At 38.1% G+C, this 22,853-nt stretch overlaps 1 protein-coding gene across 1 annotated transcript in view; it reads left to right on the forward strand.

The window, feature by feature from the left end:
• The window catches only part of ADAM10 (ADAM metallopeptidase domain 10), a 126,848-nt gene that overhangs the window by 59,474 nt on the left and 44,521 nt on the right, over window positions 1-22,853 (forward strand). Inside the window, exons 3-5 of the mRNA XM_084640429.1 lie at window positions 6,188-6,306; window positions 9,057-9,215; window positions 19,823-19,926. Coding sequence (XP_084496555.1) covers window positions 6,188-6,306; window positions 9,057-9,215; window positions 19,823-19,926 — 382 coding nt within the window. The remainder of the gene's footprint in view (window positions 1-6,187; window positions 6,307-9,056; window positions 9,216-19,822; window positions 19,927-22,853) is intronic.

Here is a 22,853-nt window from a genome sequence, read left to right on the forward strand (position 1 = left end):
GTTTTTACTTGTGACTGGCTGATCGTTCAAACTGCTCTGTTCATAATAAAAAGTTCAATCACACTACTTTAATTAGCATTCGTGTGTAATCTGTAGTTTTACCCATATACTAGAACATAGTGGTGCCTTTAGAAATCAGGAATGCTAATTCCAGTGGATACTGGAAGTTTACCTTATATGCCAGTTTGTGTACATCCTGGGAATCCATACTTACCATTCTCAGCTATCAACAGAAAAAGCTTTATCATAAGGTACAGGCCATCTAAGCAAACCTACCTCAACAATTGCCATTGTGGAGTAGAAAGTGCAAGATTGACGAGTGATGTGTAAATACCTCAGAAGAATATTTTAGTGTCAGTTGAGACAGGGAGCCTGCTTATCCTACTCTGTGTAATTTTAGGTTGAATCCAATAATTCTGACTTTGTATATAATTTCCTTTTGTAATAAGGCCAGCTACGTTCTCAATTCCACTTACTTTAGTTGAGCAAGTGTGTCCGAGAGGAGAATTTGGCCCTGATTATATAGTATTCCTACACCTGTTTTTCATTCCTCTCTTGAGTAGTTGTGTAGTATTCAATGTTTAGATATAATAATAAGCTTGTCCTTTATTTTCCAATAGCTCATGATTGACTTCAGTTTATATGAATTAGAACTGGAAAAGTTTAGTCTTACAGTACTTTATTTTCAATAATATGCTACTGTATCACATGTAATACAGAGATCAAGGATCATTCTTTGCTCTGAGCATATAGACTAAGTTAAGGTTCTGTAGGCAGAATAAAAATATTTGAATTTCCTTTTAGAAAGAATACCATTCACTTGAGTCAGCTGTGACAGAGGTCTTGCTAGGATTTCTAGCAAACACCAATGAAATCAGGGAGACTAGGTCATTCTTTCACACATGGGCCTCCCCAGGAGGAAGATAGCAGTCCATCAGATGTGAGGGTGGAGATCTGTTATTAAAGTTTCAGCAGAGGGATCTAGTCAAAGGCTTGTCTACACACACCAGTTTGACTTAAATCCTTTTAAAAATGTATTTAAATTGGTATAACCTTGTTAACCTTGTGTATGGACACCTATATCTGTTTAAACCTGCCTTATTAGTTTATCTTGATTTACAGGCATAATCTGATAAGAATCTCCACACACAGGTTTTAACAGTCTGTTTAAAACAACACCTTTAAACCGGTGTGTAGACCAGGCCTAAGCAAGAGCATATTGTGAACTTCATTATATTGCGAATCATCAGCTGGATTAACTTTATTGTTTAAAATGGATGAAGTTGGTGACCAGGGCAGTTGTGTAACTTGTCAATGTAATATCAAAACAAAGTAATAGCTAATATTTTAGTTTTATTCTGTGACTGTGAATTCTTCCGTTTTCCATCTGTTTGTCATTCGGCCTCTAAATATTTATGGTTTACCAGTACATATAGTATATATGTCTAGAAATGTACTGTTTACATAAGGACAGGTTTCAGAGTAGCAGCCATGTTAGTCTGTATTCGCAAAAAGAAAAGGAGTACTTGTGGCATCTTAGAACTAACCAATTTATATGAGCATAAGCTTTCGTGAGCTACAGCTCACTTCATCGGATGCATAAGGACATCCTGTAGACACAAACTTTCAGTGAGACATTAGTTTTCTTCTTACTACCAAATATAAAGTTCATCTACCTAATCTTATAGGCTGTGTAACAGTGTGCATTTCTCATCCTGTCATAAATTACTAGTTTACTTGAAGCTAATCTACCAGATGTTAATTTTGAGGGTTGAGATTACTTTCTCAAAAGATTAGTACATAAAATAACATGCTGTTTGTTGCTGGAGTGGTGTGCACTATAATGGAGTAGGTTAGAGAACAGGAAACTTAGTGCCTTGTTTCTTATTACTGAAGAAGAAATATGGCCATAGAAATATAAGGATAGTTGTGTTTGGAGGCTTGCTTATTGCATTTCATATTGGTGTTTGTATTGAAAAAATCAAAGAAAAAAACTTGTCTGGATATAGACTTAACTATCCATTTTTCTGAATTTAGGTGAAATTGAGTCTTAATATCAAGAAAATGTTGAAGATATTTTTAAGAAACTTTAACAGTGAACATATTTATTATATAATTGAGGTGTATATGGAACAAAATTGGATTGAAAGTGACTGACAATGTGACTGACTTCAGACATTAACCCCCATTATTTTTTTATACTGTGAGCACAAATGGACAGTAGGTTTCACTATATAAACTATGAATCAGAATGTGTTTGTATTGTGTACATCTGAATGTATGGGGGAGAAATTGGTTTTTTTCTTGTATGTTTAAATAATGGATGTAAAAGATGTCAATATTGATCTGATAACTGTTTCCATGCCTGCAGATTAAGGGGAAAGTAAAAATGGAAAGAGTCAACAGTATTTATTATTATCACTACAGAAATGAAAATGACAAGCCAAGTAAAACCCTTTATGTGTGCTTAATTCAGGTTTGTCTCTCTAATTTGATTAGTTATTCTTCAAATACAAAAAAATTCTCTTAGCAGTTCTGTGTAATGAAATTTTCCAGTTTGGCATGTACCTGTAACAGCTATTGTAATTATTTTGATATATAAATTACTTGTGTTCAGTTATGGCTGTGGCTTATTTAAAAAGCCGATTACTATATCCATGTATGGAAAACCATTTAAAATAAAAATGCAAATCTGGAATTTAAAAAGAAAATTTCTTTCCAGTAGAGATGTAAAATGTTAACTGGTTAACCAGTAAGCATTAGTCTGAGGCAGGATGTATGTAGAGTGGTAGCCATGTCGGTCCCAGAATATTAGAGTGGATCATGGTATGCATCTATGTCACAAAACAAATTAGGAAGGATGGTTTAGTGGTTAAGGCATTGGACTGGGGCTAGGGAGATTGGAGGTAATACCCTGCCACAGGCTTCCTCTGTGAATCTTGGGCAATCTCTTAATCTCTGTTCCTCAGCTTCCTATTTACAAAATGAAGGTAATATTATGTTGTCTTGTATATTTAGATTGTAAGCTCTTGAGAGCAGGGCCATCTCTTGCTATGCTTATATAGTACCTAGAACACTGAGTCCCTGATTTCAGTAAGAGTCTCTACAAGAGGAGAGGAGGATAATATTCTGTAACACAATCTCCATCCAAGATTTCAGTAAGGATAATTGTCTCTGTAGCCTGAGAAGGATGAATGTCCGTCTGTGTTGCACACGTGAATTTACGTTATGTCAAGTCCGCCTGCCAGTGAAGCTCTGATTGGAACCTTTGTGTTATGAGGCACGTATGTTGTGAGGGAAATGTGTTCTTTGACAGCATCTCCAACTTCTGCCACTGTTCCCTTCCTATGTGATTCTAGAGCTGGGTAGGTTCTGCTGCTGATAGGGGAGCATTTGGTTCCTTGCTAGGAGAAAAGGGGAGGGTAGTATTTTAAAAGATGCATTTTAGAGAGCAAAGGGGACACACTTTCTCCATGAAACAGGCAATTCATAGTGCAGAGCACATGTTCTTTCTGTACAAGGTTGCATTTTGCCTCTTATACTGAAGTGCCTACCACTTTGGTGTGAGTAAGCCATCACACACAGCCGGCCAACAGAATTCAGCTTGCAGGCAGCCATGGTAAGCCCTAGGGGCATGCAGGTTCTGCTTCTTTCGCATTCATTTCAATGCTTTCAAACTGCCAGGCCCCCTTTGCCATAGCAAGCAATGCCTGGTGGGTTTGCCATATAAAAGGAGGGCCTACAGGCTCTCTGGGATAATCTCTTCACACAACACCCCACACACACCCCCAGCACTCACCACGTGGCTCCGATGAGGCTCTGAGCAGGGGTGAGCCCTTTAAACTAAACATGAACAGCTCAGCGCGGCTGGGTTTTCCCTCTATCGCGTGGCTCCAATAAGGTTCTCACTCACCAGAAGTGCCTTCTCCAGGGTCACAGTCCGGGAGGCCGCCTTGGGATTGGGGGGAGGCTGTTGGCTCCAGCGTTAAGCATAGTTCCTGGCTAGGGGGGAGAACTGATTCCCCACTTGCCGCCTGTGCACTGTCCTCCTCCTCGTCCTCCAATAACTCATCCTCCTCTCTCCGTGCAACTCCCCCCTTGCAGGTGTCCATGGACAGTGGTGGGGTAGTGGTGGCATCACCCCCCCTCCCCCCCCCAATTGCATGCAGCTCATGGTAGAAGCGGCTTGTATGGGGCTGAGACCCAGAGTGCCCATTCACCTCCCTGGCTTTTTGGTATACTTGCCTGAGCTCTTTGATTTTTGTATGATACTGCTCTGTGTAGCCTTTTTCCGTCATGGCCCTGGAGACTTTTTAGCATATGTATTTGTGTTTCTTTTTTTGGAACGTAGTTCTGCCATAACAGATTCATCTCCCCAACATGTGATGAGATCCAGTACCTCCCGTTCAGACCATGCTGGAGCTCATCTGCAAATCCGGGACTGCATGGTCTCTTGTGATGGCATGGTCGCCTGTGATGATGGTGACCAAACAGGAAATGAAATTCAAAAGTTCCCGGGGCTTTTACTGCCTACCTGGCTCGTGCATCGGAGTTGAGAGTGTTGTCCAGAGTGGTCACAAAGGAGCATTCTGGGATAGCTCCCAGAGACCAATAACATTGAATTGCGTCCGCAGTACCTGAAACCCGGAACTGCAATCTGGATTTTAACGCTACTCCACTTGCCAAGGTGGAGTACAGACATCTGATTAAAGAGCCCTTTAAATCGAAAAAACCGGTTTGGTCATGCAGACAGAATCAGTTTTATTTCAAATTAACTCTGCTAATTCCGAAATAACTGCGTACTGTAGACCCGGCCTTAGGTGGCTGGCTTCATGTGCATCCACTCCTTTGGTGTTTAGCAGTGGCAGCAGCACCTGTGTCCATCTCATTGTTTGAATGTACAGTAAGGCACTCCTGTAATGAGGAAGAGTCATACAATAGAAATAAGACCTAAATGAAACTGATATTGCAAACTTCATTAAAAACAAAACCCAGGTTGATTTTATTTTATTTTATTTTATTTTATTTTATTTTAAGAGCTTTCTAGTATTGGGAGGGTGATTCTACATGCAAAACATAATGTTTAAATGTTGCAGTCCTGATTAATTTAGATGACTAAAATAAGTTTCCAGGTAAAGGGGATTATTATTTTTGTTCAATTGGTCTATGCAGTTGTTGATTTTAAAAAATTCTTCAGTAATGTGGCACTTGTCATACTGTAATACAAATAATAGCATTGGAGTCAAAATGAATTTTGGGCTTAATAGTTGTGGATCACTAGTGGTGTATTAGTTATTGCAGCAATTACGATATTTCAGTTCTTGCATTTTTCAGACAATAACCTTATCTTGGCCTAGTGAAAGGACTGTTTTTATTCATTAATTACAAAGTTAGTTTGTAAAAATTGTCATGTTTATTTTAAAAAAAATTAAAAAATCAACCAAGTTGACATGTTTTATGTCTTGATAACTTTTTCTTCCACTTAAATTAGAGGTTGAATCATAAACTTGTGCTCCTGATTTCCAAAGAGAGATCATTTATATTTCTAGTGGGATTAAATGTAGTCTGAGTGTTAAATATAAGTAAATCTGTTCAATTTAGATAGAATTGAACTGCTATAGTTACATGTAGTAATCCCTACACATTTTTGTGGACTTTTTATTACAAGTGTTGGTGTCCATCTTATTTTTGAATTTCATATCCAATTAAGCCAACAGTATACCTAGACTTTAAGTCTCTATGCTGGAAATTACAAGCAAAATAAACTGAAAATGAAGAGATTACTAACTTGAATAGTTTTATAATACTTTATCAAAGAAAAGATGGCTCTTCCTTCAGTTACTCCCGCGTTTTATGGAGGAGTGAGAACAAAATCCATAGTTAAGGCTGAGCAGGTAAGATTAGGTTTGTGAACTTTAAGACTGGCCATGATTTCTTTCTCACATTATTTTGTTAGTACAGTTACATCAGAAACATCTGAATGCCATTATGTACTGAACTGAAATCCTTCTTGTAATATGTTTGCCTGTCTCATGCTCTGTGTAAGTAATATTGTTTCCATATTGGTAATATTTTTAAAGGATTTGCAGGGTGTATTTACAACCTACATTTTAACACAATCTGTATTCAGCAGTGTTTGTGTAATTGAAATTATATTTCAGTTTACTATCTTTTGTTTACTTCATAGACACTTCAACCTTCGAATGAAGAGAGATACATCCCTCTTTAGTAATGACTTCAAAGTAGAAATATCAAATAAAGTAGTTGATTATGATACCTCCCATATTTACACTGGACACATATATGGTAAGTACAACAATTTCACATTGACTAAAAAGTGCAATGATTTTAAGCAAATACTATTTTATTTTAATGTTGCTTTGACTTATGAAGTGGAAAATATTTGATCAAATTGTTCAAAAATATTAGTTTAAAATTTCCTTAATTGAAAAAATACTAAAATGTGATGCATGGACCGTTGATTAATCTTTTCCTAACTTAGTTTTGGTGGACTTACTGCAAAATATTTTCTTAACTTTTTTTTGGAGTCATTCAGAGTCTGAATGGCCTTCATTTTAAGTACCTTTTCAAGAATGTGGGTACTGCACTTCCGAATATAGTCTTTCTTTCTTTCCTTCCTTCCCTCCTTCCTTTCAAACAGATGGTGACTTCAGTCTGTATATTTTCACTTAAAGATGAACTAAACCAGATGGCTGAACACTTGATTTGACCATTCCCTATCCAGTTATACTACTAAGTGGCCCAACTACATTATCAGGCAACATGGTACCTGAGGGATTCTGACAAGCAATGTGGTGAAATTAGACACCCATATACCAAAAGGAGGCCCCTGTAAAAATTGTGTGTAATCTGGTGCTTAGCCCTTGGAACAAGCTGAACGTGGAAGCTAGTCCTGACCTTCCCCATGATGCTTTCTGGAAAAACTTGAAGTTTTCTACTAAGTTTCTACAAGGATTATGAAATGGCTACAGGTGATAGAGTATGAAAAATTGAATTTGATGCCCATTCAAATTTACTTCCATTTAAGAGTTCATATACCTTGAACTATATAACTTTATGCTCACATGAATGAATGGTGAAGGGAATCCAGAGAGTCTTCACCAGCATAGAATCAATAACTCAGTCATTAACTATAAATGCCTGCATTCCAGAATATATATAACTGGAGATGTAAACTCTGGGGGAGAAGAGTGGTCTCCCCTACTGGTGGTTCATACATTGTTAATGGGAACCAAAATCTTTTGTGTATCTCCATAAGAGAGCACCATCTACAAAGTGATGTACTTATGGTATCTTCCCCATCTTGCACCCCTCCTTGCACCCCATCCCCCCCAAAGTTGGAAGACATGCAGGGATACATAGTTGGTTTCCTTAAGTGTGTTCTGGGCTCAAATTTTGTGTGTGTGTGTAAATTTGTGGTCTTTTTTGTTTTCATGGTTGTCTTGGGATACAGCCCCTACAAAATGTTGTGCTTTTACATTTCAAAGTGCTTGAATGCTTGTGTATAGCCAGACTGTCTTCAAGACAGCTATGTAGTGGAAATCTGGGGTTATTTGGTTAAAGGGTTCGTGAGAGAGGGTCACACAAATGACCAGCTTTTAATTTGCTAAGTGCTCTAAAATCAGGTACACAGTGAAGCTAGGGTAGGGAGCTGAAAATAAGCAGGCAAAGCTTATACCATGGACTGGTACGTAGTTCTCAGAGCTTGCACGGGTGGGATGTAAGGTCAGGGTAATTGTAGGACGCTCATCTTAAGACTAAAGATCAGTTTGCGCTCTTCAAGGAAATGCTTAGTGAATGAGAGGCTCTGGCAATTGATCTACTCACCTCAACTCAGCTGGTTGCTTGAGGAGGCTGGTGCTCATCTGCAGTCCCAGTGACCATGAGTTCAGATCCTCTCCTCTATCTGACTCTTGTGATTGAGTTTTAAGCATGTGGAGACTACATACAGATTCATCTGGGTTCATCTTGTCTCTGGAATCAGAGCCATTCTCAAATGCAAATGATCTGCTGGGTCCTAAAGGGGTACCCAGGCTGAAACTTTACTCACCAGTCCTGCTGGTCTTTCCAACTGCTAACTGTAGACATGTGAGAAGTGCTAGCAAAGCCTCTCTACAGCACCCCTTTGGTCCTATAATTGCCCCTTAATCATGCCCTATATAATTTTTTGAAAACTGGAAATTCACATGGAAAAATATATTTGTAGGATATACGTGCTCCGCCATTGCCTTGTGCCTCATTCTATTTCAGAACATAAGATGAACTTCCCCAATTTAAACATTGGCAAATAAGCAAATGAAAAGTTGAAATGACTTTCCCATATGAACTTAATTCTTTTTTAATCCTTGATGCCTGAACAGAGGAGTCTTCATCATCCCTTAGTCTCTTCCAACCAGTAGCAAGTATTCAAATCACTGATGCTTTACAGAATACAGTGAGTGTCCATTTAATAGCCTGAATAGGAGTGCTGATTTGGAGCTGTACAGGGCTTGGTTAGGGAAAGGGCGTTATGATACTGTGGTAATCCCAGTTCCTGTAGCAATCCCTGTGGGGGGAATCACTTGGTATTGTGGGAAAGTATTGCTTTAACACTTTTCAATGTTTTGCTTTTTAACACTTATTTTGTTCTTGTAACACTAACCTTTTAAGATACATATAAGAGGACCCTAATTCTGCATTTCTTGGTTTGCCAATGTTGGAATTTTAGGAATTAGGCTCATATTCTGGACGATCATGAGTACAGGACTTTGCTGAGTACCTATTACTTTCTGTATGTTAACTGTTTCGCATGTGAATAAAAATATATCTGAGGTGGTCATGGGAATTTTAGTTTTAGAGCTTTGTTCTTCAGACTTTCCTTTTCAAATTCATATTTCAGGTGTACTCTCGTAAGTAAGGTTAATTCACACACTGTTTCCCTGTATTGATTTCAGAGTGTATTCTTTGGAATCGTTTTTGTATATAAACTGTAAGAATGTTTTGAGATGGGTATAAATGTTGTTTTTTCAAAACACATTTGCTGCTTTCTTTAATAGGTGATCAGGGAAGCTTTAGCCACGGATCTGTTATTGATGGAAGATTTGAAGGATTCATCCAGACTCACAGTGGCACCTTTTATGTTGAGCCAGCAGAGAGATATATTAAGGACAGAACCCTACCATTTCACTCCGTCATTTATCATGAAGACGATATTAGTAAGTACTCCCACTTTGTGCTGTAGACAAAGCGAAAACGTTTTCATTAAATGTCAAACTACCTAAGCCGTTGGTAAGTTTCAAACTCAGGGGTTTATGGAGACAAATATTACAAGATGCTCATTATCATACAACAGTACGAGTCATGATGTCCTGAAGTGATCCATGTGCAGTTATGGTCTGAAAGGAATCTAGAGCAGGCACAAACCTTACCCCACTTCAAACTTTTGTTGTTGTTTTATTATTCGCTAATTGGGCTAGTCCTCTAGCTGCAAGACTGGTGTACTAGTGGAGATCTTTCCTACAAAGTAAACACGAAGCCTTCCCTTGAGCTTGTTAAAATGTCACATACTGACCATGGTGCTTTCTTGTGAAGTTCTGTGGTATCCAAAAGGAGGGATGAGTAATCTAAATTCACATTAAAGTGCTCCTAGATTAATATAATTAGGTAAGAAAGATACCCAATTTAGCAGTGTAGAAAACAACAGCTTTCCCTGCACACATGGGTCCCAGACTCCTTCAGACTGGTACTTAAAAGGTGCAGTAACAGCCAGCAGCTAGCATTCTGGAACACTGTTCTGATGGGAATTTTCAGTTGATGGGAAAGTGCAGAAAATGCTAGCTACTAAGGTCGTAGATTGTAAGGCTAGAAGGGACCATTGTAATTATCTTGTCAGAGTTCCTGTGTAATACAGGCCATAAGACTTCTGTACATTCTGAATTATTTCCTGTTCAAATTAGAGCATATCTTATAGAAAACAATCCAATTTTGATTTAAAAATGGTCTAAGATGGAGAATCCATCTCCACCCTTGGTAAGTTTTCCCAGTGGTTAATTACCCTGTTAGAAATTTACATCTTATTTCCATTCTGAATTTGTCCAGCTTCAACTTCCAGCCATTGTATCATGCTGTACTCTTGTCTGCTACATTAAAGAGCCCATTATCAAAGTTTCATTTCCCACGTAGCTACTTATAGACTGCTCAAGTCCCCCCTTATCCTTCTCTTGTTAAACTAAATAGATTGAGCTCCTTGAGTCTATTGCTGTAAGGTAAGGCATTATTTTTTAATATTTGGCTCTTTTCTGAACCCTCTTCAATTTATCAACATCCTTCTTGAATTGTGGACCCCAGAACTGGACAGAGCATTCCAATAGTGGTTACACCAACACAGTAGAGGTAATAAAAGCTCCCCACTCCTACTTGAGATTCCCTGGTTCATATATCCAAAGATCACGTTCGCAGCAGCCTTTTTGGACACAATACTACACTGGGAGCTGGTGTTCAGCTGATTATCCGCTGCAGAGCACATACCTTTTCTGAGTCACTGCTTTCCAGGATAGTGTCCCCTACTCTGCAAGTAGACTCTATTCTTTGATCTAAATGTATAACTTTACATTTGGCCATATAAAATATGTCTTACCAAGTGATCCATATTGCTTTGTACCAGTGACCTGTCTTCCTTACCACCCCCTGAGCCTTTGCATCTGCTTGTGCACATTGATGATAATGTTAAGTAGTTATAGGGCCAGGAACTGATCACTGAGACCCAACTAGAAACATCCCCACTTGATGACTGTACCCTATTCACGATTCAATTTTGGGTCTGTCTATACTGCAGCTGGAGCTCAAGCTAACGCATTTTAAAAAAACAGCATGGGCGTCGCAGCATGGGCTCTCAAGCTTAGGGAGTCAGTACATGACATCAAAACTATTTTACTTTATTTACCAGATTTATAATCTTGTCAAAAATATATAAAGTTTTAAAAGATCTATTTTCCATAATCCTGTGTCAGTTGCTTCCTTATTTTGGCAAGGAGCCATGTGCCCCCTGCTCACCCCACTGCAGGGGCAAGCTGGCCCCTTCCGGGAGCGGTGTGGGGCTGGGATAGGCAGGGAGTCTGCCTTAGCCTCGCTGCGCCCGCTGCCCAGTGGGAGCCACACTCCTTCCCAGAGCCAGCACCTCAAGCCCCAGCCCTGAGCTCCCTTCTGGAGCCAGCACCCCATACCCCCTTCTGCACCCTGAAACCCCTCCTACGCCCCAAGCCCCAGTCCTGACCTCCTCCCGAGCCAGCACCCCATATTCAGTCCTGCATCCAAACTCCCTCCCAGAGCCTGCACCCCTCACACCCTCCTGCACCCCAATCCCCTTCCCCAGGCTTAGCCAAGAGGCCTCTGTCACACTGTGAACCCCAGCCCAGTGAAAGTGAGCAATGGGGGGGTGGAGTGGGCGGGGCTTTGGGGAAGGGGGGGGCCTTGAGGAAGGGGCAGGGTAGATTCTGGGTTACCCTTAGATTCAAAAAACTGATCTTGGGCATAAAAAAGTTGGAGACCACTGCTTTAGAGGCTGCTGTTTTAACGTCCTCCTGAGTTTCTGTTAGAATGGGAAGAGTTTCTTCATCATCATCTCTTTAATTTTGCTTTGATTTTTCGTTGATAGCTTAGGATAACTTCAGAGCTTCCGTACATTGAAATATTTTAAAAATTAATGTATAATCTTTACTAAGACACCTCAAAACGATTCAGTGAGACCCTATACTTTCTTTGCCTTTCAAAGCATACTGTCTTAGATATGTAATCTTGTTTGTAATTGTAGTTTAATGAAATAGGCTCTGTACAACTTTTTAAAATGAAAACCAGAGCACACAAATCTTAGTTCCTCTTGCTGTATAATCTATAACTACTTCTAACTCTCATGAAATAGATGCAGATTGACATAGATAGCAGCTTGCACTGGAGGGGCAACAAAAAAAAAAAAACACCTCTCAGTGCTAATTCACCAGGTTGTGGGGGAGGGGAAGGAATCTTTTTGCTTTAAGATGGAATATTTTTGGTCAGCCGTGTTTGAGCCTTTTGAAACAATATACTTTTTGAGCCTTTTCAGGCACCATAATGCAACATATGATTAGCATCTCAATGAAATCTTATTCAATAGACAAAAGGGTTTTTTGTAAATGGGGATTATATTGTCATCTTTATAAGAAGGCTTTTGTCTGTTACAGTGGATATGGTGACCAGTGGAAGGCAGCCTTCTATTCATGACTTTGAACACAAAATGAATGATTTCAGATTCCTGAGCCACTCCCAGTCAAACTGTTTTATAACTCAGTGGCAATATGATGCAAATTAGTTACATTCATTGATGGATTAGTTTTAGAAACCAGTTTCTTCCACACACTAAGGCTTTCAAAGGAATTCTTTATTTAAATATGTGAACTGTATAATATGTTCACGAGTCACATTATTAAATACAAAATAAATTGCATGTTTACTCAGGTTAGTTGTGGAAGGGAAATCCTGCTCACAAATCGTTTACAGTAAGTCATAAAGGAAGTGGAAATTTTGGTGACCTCTTCAAGGCCTTGGAAAAGTTGCGTATTAACTTTTAATTGTTTAAAAAAAAAAAATCATGTACCTGTTTTGATGAGTCCTTATTTTGGTAACGTAGCATTATCCATCATTTACAAATTGTGTTTTTTTAATTACAACTTGCATTTCTGTGCCCCCTACTTTTGGTCACCATCTTGTAGATAAAAATATTTTTGAAGGTGTTATGGGAACCGAGTGTGAGTGATTGATAGTTCAGAAAAAAACTACTCCTTTAATACAGGTTTAACGTATAAATAGAAGTTTTAAAATTGTTAGTTTTTCTTAAATCACTTCTAGTGAGGAACCATGTGTCTAAATCCAGTGTACTTTTAATTATTTAACCATACATTGCTTAGTTGATAGCACTGTTTACTAACAAATAGAAAAAAAAGAAAAAAAAATCAAGAGTGACCTGGTTTCTTGCTCTCCAGACTGATATTATACTTGGTATTCTGACAGAGTAAAAAATGATTTCTTACTTAAAACATCCCTGGTTACTAATGTCATTACATGTAACTGGGAGGCAGAATAGCTATGAAGTGTTAAAGTGTTATGGCTGTCACTAAATATTAAGTAAGGAGAGTAGGGATTTTAAAGGGATTATGTGTAAAAAGTTCCCCAATGTGGCCTCTGTTTCAAATATCTAACACTTGTAGGAGAATAGGAAAAATAGTTTTACGGTTGTTCAATGTATTACCTTGCAACTCTTTGGCCAGAAGATCATCCTATTTTACATCCAGTGCAGGCTTAGTAGAGAGGTCCAGATGCCCTTCTTGGGTTTACTGGAAAGTTGTGGTGCGGAAGGGGTGTCCGAACTTGGCCTTTTGAAGACATATGCTCCTCTGCTGGTCAGCTCTGCGAAAGCTGGAGCTAGGATCAAGGGCTATTTCAGGACAACTGGAGAACCAGATGGGAGCTATTCTTCCTACAGGAGTTTAATAGCATCAGAGAAGCGCTGCCTAATCCATTGTGATTCAAGGAAGCATCATTACTTTAGCACTCACCATCACAGGCTATTCTGACACCACCTCCTCATCCCCCAAGTTCAGAGTCATGCCCACACTGAAATGAATGGGCAGTCCTTGCTGCCCTGCTGCTCCTTGGACAGCAGAAATGTAGTGCTACTGATATATTTTTTTTAAGTGGATATGAGTTCTGTTTGGAACTATATTACTCTGAATACTAGCATAGCCATAACTTCTAATAATTTATTGGTTTTGGAATGTACAGCTATCTGTCAAAAGGATAATAATTAATCCAAACTTGTTTGGTGTCAATATTCCAATTGAACAATTAAAAGCCAGCAGAAAAAGGTCCTAAAAAAGTTCTAGTCTCATCTCAGTAAATTTTCTCTAAAAAGTTGCCATCATGGGAAGGATCTTCATTTTGAGTAGCATTTGCTGTAGTAAAACGACTTGAAAAATTCCTGACTGCAAATGTGGTATCACTTGTACCAGAATCTCAAGCCAGCTCCCTTGGTAGAGATGGTAGGCACCATCAGCTAGTTAGTGTCTCGATACACTGATAATATGGCTTGGGTGTGTCTGTTGTGTTTTGATATCACTTAAAACCTCTTTAAGGTTGCTACTGCACAAAGGGCCTCTTGTCCCCTAAAACTTTTTGGAAAATGGGACTTCAAAACCCCATATTCAGATATGAGAAACCCTAGGAAAATATTCATTTAAGGGGTCTCTACATATCTCTGAAAAGAATGCTACGGTTATAAGAAAAAACAAACCACAAACTTATAAGTCCATTTGAGATACAAGATGTTGGTATCATTCTTTTGGAAGTGGGAAATATCTGCCTAAACTGCAGGAAACAGACTTTAGGAAATCCCTGAGTGCATTCTTAGCTTCTTAAACTGTGATCTTGTTTCCTGAAAAGGCAGCTCATTGTTGACAGATCCCACCAAACACTATTTTCGTTATCGGTGCTGCTGAACAGGCCATATTGAAGGTCCTGTTGGACTGTAAGAACAAGAGTCCTAATTTAGATTTGTGGTGGCCAGTGAGTGGCATTTATTTATTTATTTATTTTTTAAGGAAGGGGTTTCTATTGCCACCCTGAAGATTGTGTGGTGGTTGTGTATGTGAAATCTGCTGGTACACATGTACTGTTGGTCATCACTTTCTATTGGCCGTCACTCTTTAGCTCCCCAGAAATTCAAGTGTGAGGTTTATCTTGGAGCCAGGCAACTTGGTTCAATAAAATCATCCTAAACTAGCATTAATTTTGGAAAAAATCCTGGTTAAGTCAGCAATTTAAAAAAAAATTTGGTTTATTGCATGCCACAGCTTAGGTCGCAGCCATCCTCTCTAAAAATATTAAAAAATACAGAACATAAGAGCACTTATGAGGAAGCTGACATGCCTAATTGGGGTAAAAAAGGTCTTGTGATGACATTGTCACTAGTTTAGGGAAAGCTGCCAAAATCCTGTAAAAAAAAAAAAAAAAAAAAAAAAAAAAAAAAATAGCTGAAAAGATCCTGGCAACAGCCAGTCACTGAACATTCATTATCAGTAAAATTAAAAAATAAGTTGGAGAATTTATGACTTGTGTTGTCAGTCTTCTTGCAAACACGACCATTTACAGTAATCTTTATATTTAGTAACTGGGCCATAAATCAAATAGCTTATTTTTGAAAGTTTTCATTTTGACAGAGAAAAATTGTTTTAAAATCTCTCTATAAAACACATTTAAGAAATAGTTGTTATATAAAGTCTGTGTGCTACTACACTATTTCTCTCAGGTAAGGAAAGCTTGTTAACCATATTCTTTAAAGTCCTAGACAATGGATTAACAGAAAAATCATATGTGTATTGTAGAATCTTCTTAATTGGTTTGGGTCTACAGCAAAAGTAATATTATGTGGCTTTGTAAATTTCAGTGTCTTCTAGTGTTAAACCATACAAGAAAAGTTAAGTACTCACCTCAAATCCTAAAATAGAAAATGAAATACTAGGGTTTTTCTGTTCAGTCTTTTCTATGACTGCCTACTACCTTTTTCTTCTGTGATTGTGGAAATGTGTGTAACATTGTTTCTGGGGTAGAAAAGGGTATGGGGAGGAATATATGGTGCATTTCAACTTGAATTATTGATCTTCCTTTTTGTTTTTGTTGTTGCTTGAGAATGATCCAGCACCAGGACTGCTTGCTTTGTTCTTATTCTCGCCCCACTCCCCCACCCATTCCTTCACTATCCCACCACCAGAAAATGAAATCCTCCAAAAGATGATTGATTTGTGTTTAAGGGCCTTTAAAAGAAACATACCTTATGATAACCTTTGCCAATATTAGATTTGCAACAAAAACTAACGTGTGACCTTCATTACATCATGTGACTAAAGCTGATTATGAACATAATTGGATTTAAGACACAGCTTATTTAAAGTTTCTCTGTAAATTCAATTCCCCTCCTTCACAACTGGCAGTATTAAACAGTAAAACATCAGACAGACTATTGCCCATGCTGGGTAGAAGTATAACTATTGTGCACTTGTCTAGTTCAAAGGTTTTCCCATAGAACGAAGTATTGCTGTTCTGAGTTGTGATATTTCATTGAAAAGAAGATATGAGTGTTCCAAACATTTCTTGTAATGCAGCCATATTTTCCAAAGACATGTGGACAATAGATCCTACAATATTAACAGTGTATTAAACTAATGGACTTTTGCTTATCCATAAACAAGTGCTGTTTCTCAACCTATCTTTGAAAAGCAGTATTTCTTGAAACTTGCAGACTACACAAAGCAAAGCTCACTCAGCCGTTCAATAGTGCAGTAATCTTCCTGCAAATATCTAACTCAGGAACACGTAAGCTATAAGAAGATCTATGCTAATTATTAAATATAATGAAAAGGTTATTTTTACATACATATATCAGTTTGAGTTTTAATTTAAAACCACAATTTGTACTGAATACTATATCTTTAAAACTAGAGTTCACTGTATGATATACTTCCATTTGACTCTAACATTCATCCCGACTTGATCCTTTGACATCAGGAATTGGGATTTGAAAGAGAAGGCTCCCATCTTATGTTCATTTCCCTAGATAGGAAATTAAACCATTTCAGGGAAATGTACATTGAATTCATTTGACATTGGAATAGAATTTTAATGTAAGTGGATAGAAATGTATTTTTCTTTGAAAATGCAAATTTCAAAATAGTTTTAAAATGAAGTTGTTTTTGGCAAAAGTGATTATGTAAACTTCCCCTTACTCAACAGATATGCATGCCCCTTTCTGTTTTAATCACATCCAATTCTTCACTGAAAATCATACTTTTATTCTGCCTTTCACCTAATCAGCAAAATGGTTAGCAAGCTGATACATTTAGAAATTTAGTGTTGAGTTTGTGAGGGACAAAAATCACAACTTTGAATGCAGTTCTCGGGTTCTCTGCATTGTCATTTAGAAAGTCCTTTTTACTTGTAAACTGAGCAAATTTGAATTGGAAGTTGGAGAAAATCAATATGGAACACCATTATTTCAATTTTAGTAAATTTTTCACTTAAGAAATTAAAGTTAAATATACAATAAATGACAGTGACTTGAATTTCTAAAAGGAAATCTGTAGCGGTAAGCTTAGACACTGCATTCTTGCCTACTGTGGAGTTAGCTGCTATTTAAAGAAAATGTCATTGGTTCATGCTAATTGTCCAGACAATAGCATTCATTGTCCTAGAGGCAAGTCTGTCACTCTTCACTTCCTTTTTATGCACAGGATATTCCCATTCTTGCATCTCCTTTTCCCATAAGGTTCCCATTTCTCTTCTCTATTCTTCCTATTTTAAAAGCCAACATTTTCCCTAAATAGTAAATACCACTATTTGTAGCTATGAAGTGGCCACTGCACATGTAGTGGGTGCCACCTACAGTTATACTGTACCATGTCCCTATTCTCATCTCAGGAAGCACATTTCTATTAGAACAGGAGAACACTATCATCTTGCATTTCAAATTCTTGAAACAAACTACTTTTGTTTAGTCAACATTGTGCAAGGGTAAATGCTTTATTCTTTGCTTTGTAGTATCAGTGATTTATGCTGCAGAAAACTAACTAGTTTTGGTGGCATTGATCTGGATTCTGTACTCTAGGGGTATGGTGCAGTTAGAAATAGACTTTGAAGTTTATAACGGTTGTAGCTTAGTTTCCGTTAACTATCAGATTATAGTAATTCTAAATCTTGCTCTTCTCTCTGCTTCCCCACAAAGTTATTTTCATTTTTTAAAGCACGGTATGGCCATGTCTACATTAGACTTTCAACAGAGTAGCTCTATTGGTTGTGTCCCCCAAGTGTGTGATCTCGCACTGACTTAGTTAGCTCTTTTGGCAAAAGTTCCAGTCTAGATGCAGTTGTAATAGTACAGTTTTGCCAATATCTGTTTTGCTCAGGGTGGGGGTGTAAAATAAGCTGTAACAGTAAAAGCATAGCTTTGCTGGTGTAAACTGCCTCCACACTAGGACCACTTTGCTGGTATAGTATACAGGTCTACTTATACCGACCAGTAAAGCACTCCTACTGTAGACATAACTTATGGTTACACTCTGCCAAAACACTGACCAATAAGCTGTATTTACTGATACATCCAGTAAAACCAGAATGCCTCTGTAAGGTGGGAAACTGAGGCACAAGTCCACCCAATGGACTTAACAAGTTTTTTCCTTTGTAAATTTCAGACAAAATCATTGTCATTTAAAGTTTTTGATCATATATAACACAGTAAAATGGAGCAGATAGGGATCCAAGTTACCGACTTCTGTTGTACCGGGAAGCTCTCCATTTCATGATGGTCATCTCAGTCTCTGGACTGGTGTTCTCCAATTTGAGCCCTTGTTCACTTGAGTTTTCATACATTCTGTTCTTCATCATAAAAAGCATCTTAAATTATTTGTTAACCTTTATTTTTCTTATTTGAGTTAAAAATTTATAGGGAAGAACATGCCCTAATAGCAGCGCATTCTTATATTTTCCAAACATGGGTTTTTGGAGATTTTTTGTTCGGTTTAGTAGCAATGCTCATAAATCATTGAAAATCCTACTGTTACAATTTGAAGTACTTACTCAGTCTAGGGCCAAGATGTTTAATTGTTCCCCAACAGCTCTGAAAGTCTTTTGAAATATTAAAGTACCATATGACTTGTAAGGTTCTTTTAATTTTGTTTGTAGATGGCAGCAAAGGTTATAAAATACAACCCATTCAACTTGTAAATATTCTACAGACTATTCAACTTGGGACACTATAGCACAATCTTCAGGCAACTTGGTCCAGTTGCTGGAAAATGGGACAGGGAATTAAGATGTGAATTCTTTTCCCAGTGCTGCCACAGACTTACTGTGCGACTGTGAACAACTCACTAAATTTCTGCGCCGTAGCTTTTCCTTTGTAAAAAGAGAGACCCACCTGTAAAATTCCGATCATTACGTAAGGAAATGGTTCTACGTATGGCCTAGTTTATATAAAATATACACTTCCCATAAGAGCAAATATATATATTTGAATATGTTTAACTTTAAGCTTACATTGAGTAGTCACTAGTGATTGTTTTGTTGTTGTCATATTCATGTTAGTGAGACTTAAATTTGTGGGTTGATGAGAGAATAAAGTTGCTCCAGTATAGTAAGAAAGTTCACAAGTGAATGAAGGATTTTAAAATCTGGCACTTGTTACTTTACATTAACAGAATGCCTTGGGTAGAATTAAAAATGACCAATATTGTAAAACAAGTAATAAGATAATTTCCTCTTGCCTACCAGGACCTAATTTCAAGGTCTTCCTTTCTTCAGCAAGAATTCATGACATTATTAGAACCAAATTAATGTAAGGAATACTTCTTTAATGGCCAATGATGTCATCAGCTCTTGCAGTAGAATCAAAATCCTAAACAGTCTGGTCAAATAAATGCTTCAGTTCACTTTTTTTTAAAGCTTACTTTTCATTCTAAAACTATCCATGTTTTAGTATTTTTTAGTATTTTAAGTTTCACAATTCATTTTTGTGTGAAAGAAACTAAGAAAAATTAAGTTAAGCTTGAAAAAATTCAGATATTCTGTTGCATACTCAAGTTGCAATCTCTGAAGATTAGAGATTTTTCCTTGAAGTATCAAGTGAGCAATATTGGACACTAACTGAAAATTAATCTGATACTTTCACATTTTATACATAAGTAAAATTTAAACAAATATTCACAAGTTGAAAAATCAAAATAACCTAATTTTCCCAACATTTTAGAGTATCCTCATAAATATGGACCACAAGGCGGTTGTGCAGATCATTCCGTGTTTGAAAGAATGCAGAAGTACCAAATGACTGGTGTAGAGGAACCAACAACACAGGTATAGCACATGGTATAATGGATCCTATTGATAAAATGAAAATTAAATATTGGTATTGCTCCTCTGTATGTGCCCATACACTCTTTTCCTAGCCCACCTCACCTGCCCCCCACTTCAAGTTGCCCATACAATTTCAGAGGACTTCTCCAGCTTAACAAAAGTATCTGAAAAATCATTTTCCTGTCTTTAAATTGTTTATATTTTGAAAGCTATTTAAATGCATGTCCAAAAGTCTACGTTCCTGAACACAGGTGTAGTATATATGCTGGTTGGTATGTTATGTTCATGTCAGTGAAGGTGCATATGTGCACAGGTACTTGGGTTTCAGTTGAGAATATGTTTTGTATACAGAACGGAGGTCTGGGTAGATGTTAACTCAAAGTTAGTTATTCTTACAGTATTATAGAGTGGCAGTAGCCACTCCATAATTAGGGTTGCAAATGAGTTCCTATTACCAGTCAGACTTTGCTTCTACACCACCTAAAATCTGCAACCAGTCATGTCAGCCGTGGAACTGAAAAGTTAGTCACGCTGAAAAGCCTATTTGTTTGTTTTTGTCTGGTGACTAGCAATTCAGCTTTAACCCACTGAAGACTAACCAGCTTCCTAAGGTTTCTGGGGAGAGGGAAGAGTGGTTGGTTCGTGAAGAGCAATCTATTGGTTACAGGCACAGGGGACCCAAGAGTTTCTTATGTCTGCAAGTAGCTCATTTTGTTACATGTAGATTCTTTGTACTATATCCATCACTATGGAATTTGAACACCTTCCAGAGGCAAATTAAGGAACATGGGTGGAATGAGCCTCAGAATGACTGCAGCAGGCAATGAAAGTTTGAATGGAAAGGCACTTAAAATTTACCCAATGTGGAGCCCTACTTTTTTGGTTCTCCTCGGATGCACAGGAGTTTAGGTGTTCCTTATGAGAACCTTGGGAGATCCACAGGAAGGAGGGAAGAATTGCCCCTCTGTGCTGTCCTTTGTAATCTTCTTAGTCTCCTAATTTCTCCCCTCACTGCCTCACATATTTTGAAATGTGCACAGAGGAGGGGATCCCCTCCTAGCAACCTTAATATCTTCAGCAGAGGCAAAATACTCTTTAGTGGATATTAGGAGATGCACAGATGAGGACTTCCACTCCTGTAGACCTCAGGAAGAAAATCATTCCGAGTCCTTTGCTCTGCCAAGTTCCATATTAGTTCTGAAAGACTAATGAAATGGTTATGAAACTATTAAGGTTGCAGATACATATCTGAATGTTACTTTTCAAGAACCTGTTAGCTTAAAAAAAGGCTAAAAATTAGATAAGGTTGTACTCCTTAAACACAACATTGCCTTCTTTAAAAGTAACCTTCACTCCACCCTCAGTAAAAACAGCACAGAGCAAACTGATCGCTGAATACCATAATCTCCATAAAACTGCATGTTCATATAATGTTAAAAACCATTATTGTAATCTTTCTTTCTTCCATTGGACTATGCCTTAGTTTAGACAATGGTTTGTGTCTCATTGTAATAAGCACTAAAATTTTCCTTTATATCCACCCTATATGTTAATATATTTTTGGAACTTTCAGTGAGGAAATCCTGCAAATACAGCTAATTACACATGAAATATTTTCTTTTCTTCATTCCCTACATATTCTGGAAAGGGGGAGGGCCACAAAGCAAATTGCATCCATTTTCTGACCTTGAAGGGTAAAACCTGGTTCAGATGCTAATGGTTTAAATTAATTTTACTTTCAACAGACCTGCTCAGGTGGGATTTGCAAAGTGCTTTAGTGTTTTAGGAGCCAAAGTCTTACTGAAAATCAGTGAGAATCGTGTTAAGTCACTAAGATGCTGTTGAAAATGGCACCCACAGTCCCTTATGCTACAGTACTTGCAACTTTATTTTAATTATCTTGATTAATAAGTCAACTTGCTAAATTGAGTCTTTCAAAGCTGGCAGTATCCATCTAAGATCCTACCGAATAATCTCTTACATTATGGATTTGCTCCAAGTCCTTGTCTCTAGCTAAAAATGATCTTTCCAGTGTTAGGAATGTCCTGATCCCTAGTGTGGATGGTTTCGACTGTCATGACTATTTTCAGAGCTGTCCAATAGATTTTCTTTCAGCGGTTAGATGATACTCTGCTGACAAAAGCACTGGTAGCCAAAACCCTATTTACACTGTGGCTCAAGAAATTGCTAACACTGGTGCAACTGAGCCAGTGCAGATGGATCCAGTGTTGGGAGCAACAGGACTTTTCCCCCAAAACTGCCATGTGTAGACGTGACCTACTAGAGGATGATGAGACATAAATAGGGCCCTACCAAATTCATGGCCCATTTTGGTCAAATTCATGTGGTAGAATTTTAAAAATCTAACTTCCATGATTTCAGCTATTTTAAATCTGAAATTTCACTGTGTTGTAATTATAGGAGTCCTGATGCAAAAAGGAGTTGTCAGGGGAGGTCGCAATGTTATTGTAGGGGGGATTGCACTACTGCTATCCTTACTACTTTGTTGCTGCTGAAGGCAGCGCTGCCTTTGGAGCTGGAGAGCAGCGACTGCTTGCTAGGAGCCCAGCTCTGAAGGCAGAGCTGCCTTCAGCAGCAATGGAGAAGTAAGGATGGTATGGTATGGGACAGAGCTGGGCACCAGCGTATTGTACGGTATGGTATTGCCCACCCTTACTTCTGAGCTGCTGGCAGGGCACTGCCTTTGGAGCTGGGCCATCGGCCAACAGCTGCCGCTTGCAGGCCACACAGCTCCAAAGGCAGTGCAGAAGTAAGGTGGCAATACCGCAACACCCGTAAAATAACCTTGCAAGCCCACCCCTCACTCCCTTTTGGTCAGGACCCCCAATTTGAGAAACACTGGTCACCCCTATGAAATTTGTAAAGTATACGGTAAAAGCACGCAAAAGACTAGATTTAACGGCAAG

The sequence above is a fragment of the Lepidochelys olivacea genome, assembly GCF_965140295.1.
Source record: "Lepidochelys olivacea isolate rLepOli2 genome assembly, chromosome: 10".
In the NCBI taxonomy this organism is placed as follows: Eukaryota; Metazoa; Chordata; order Testudines; family Cheloniidae; genus Lepidochelys; species Lepidochelys olivacea.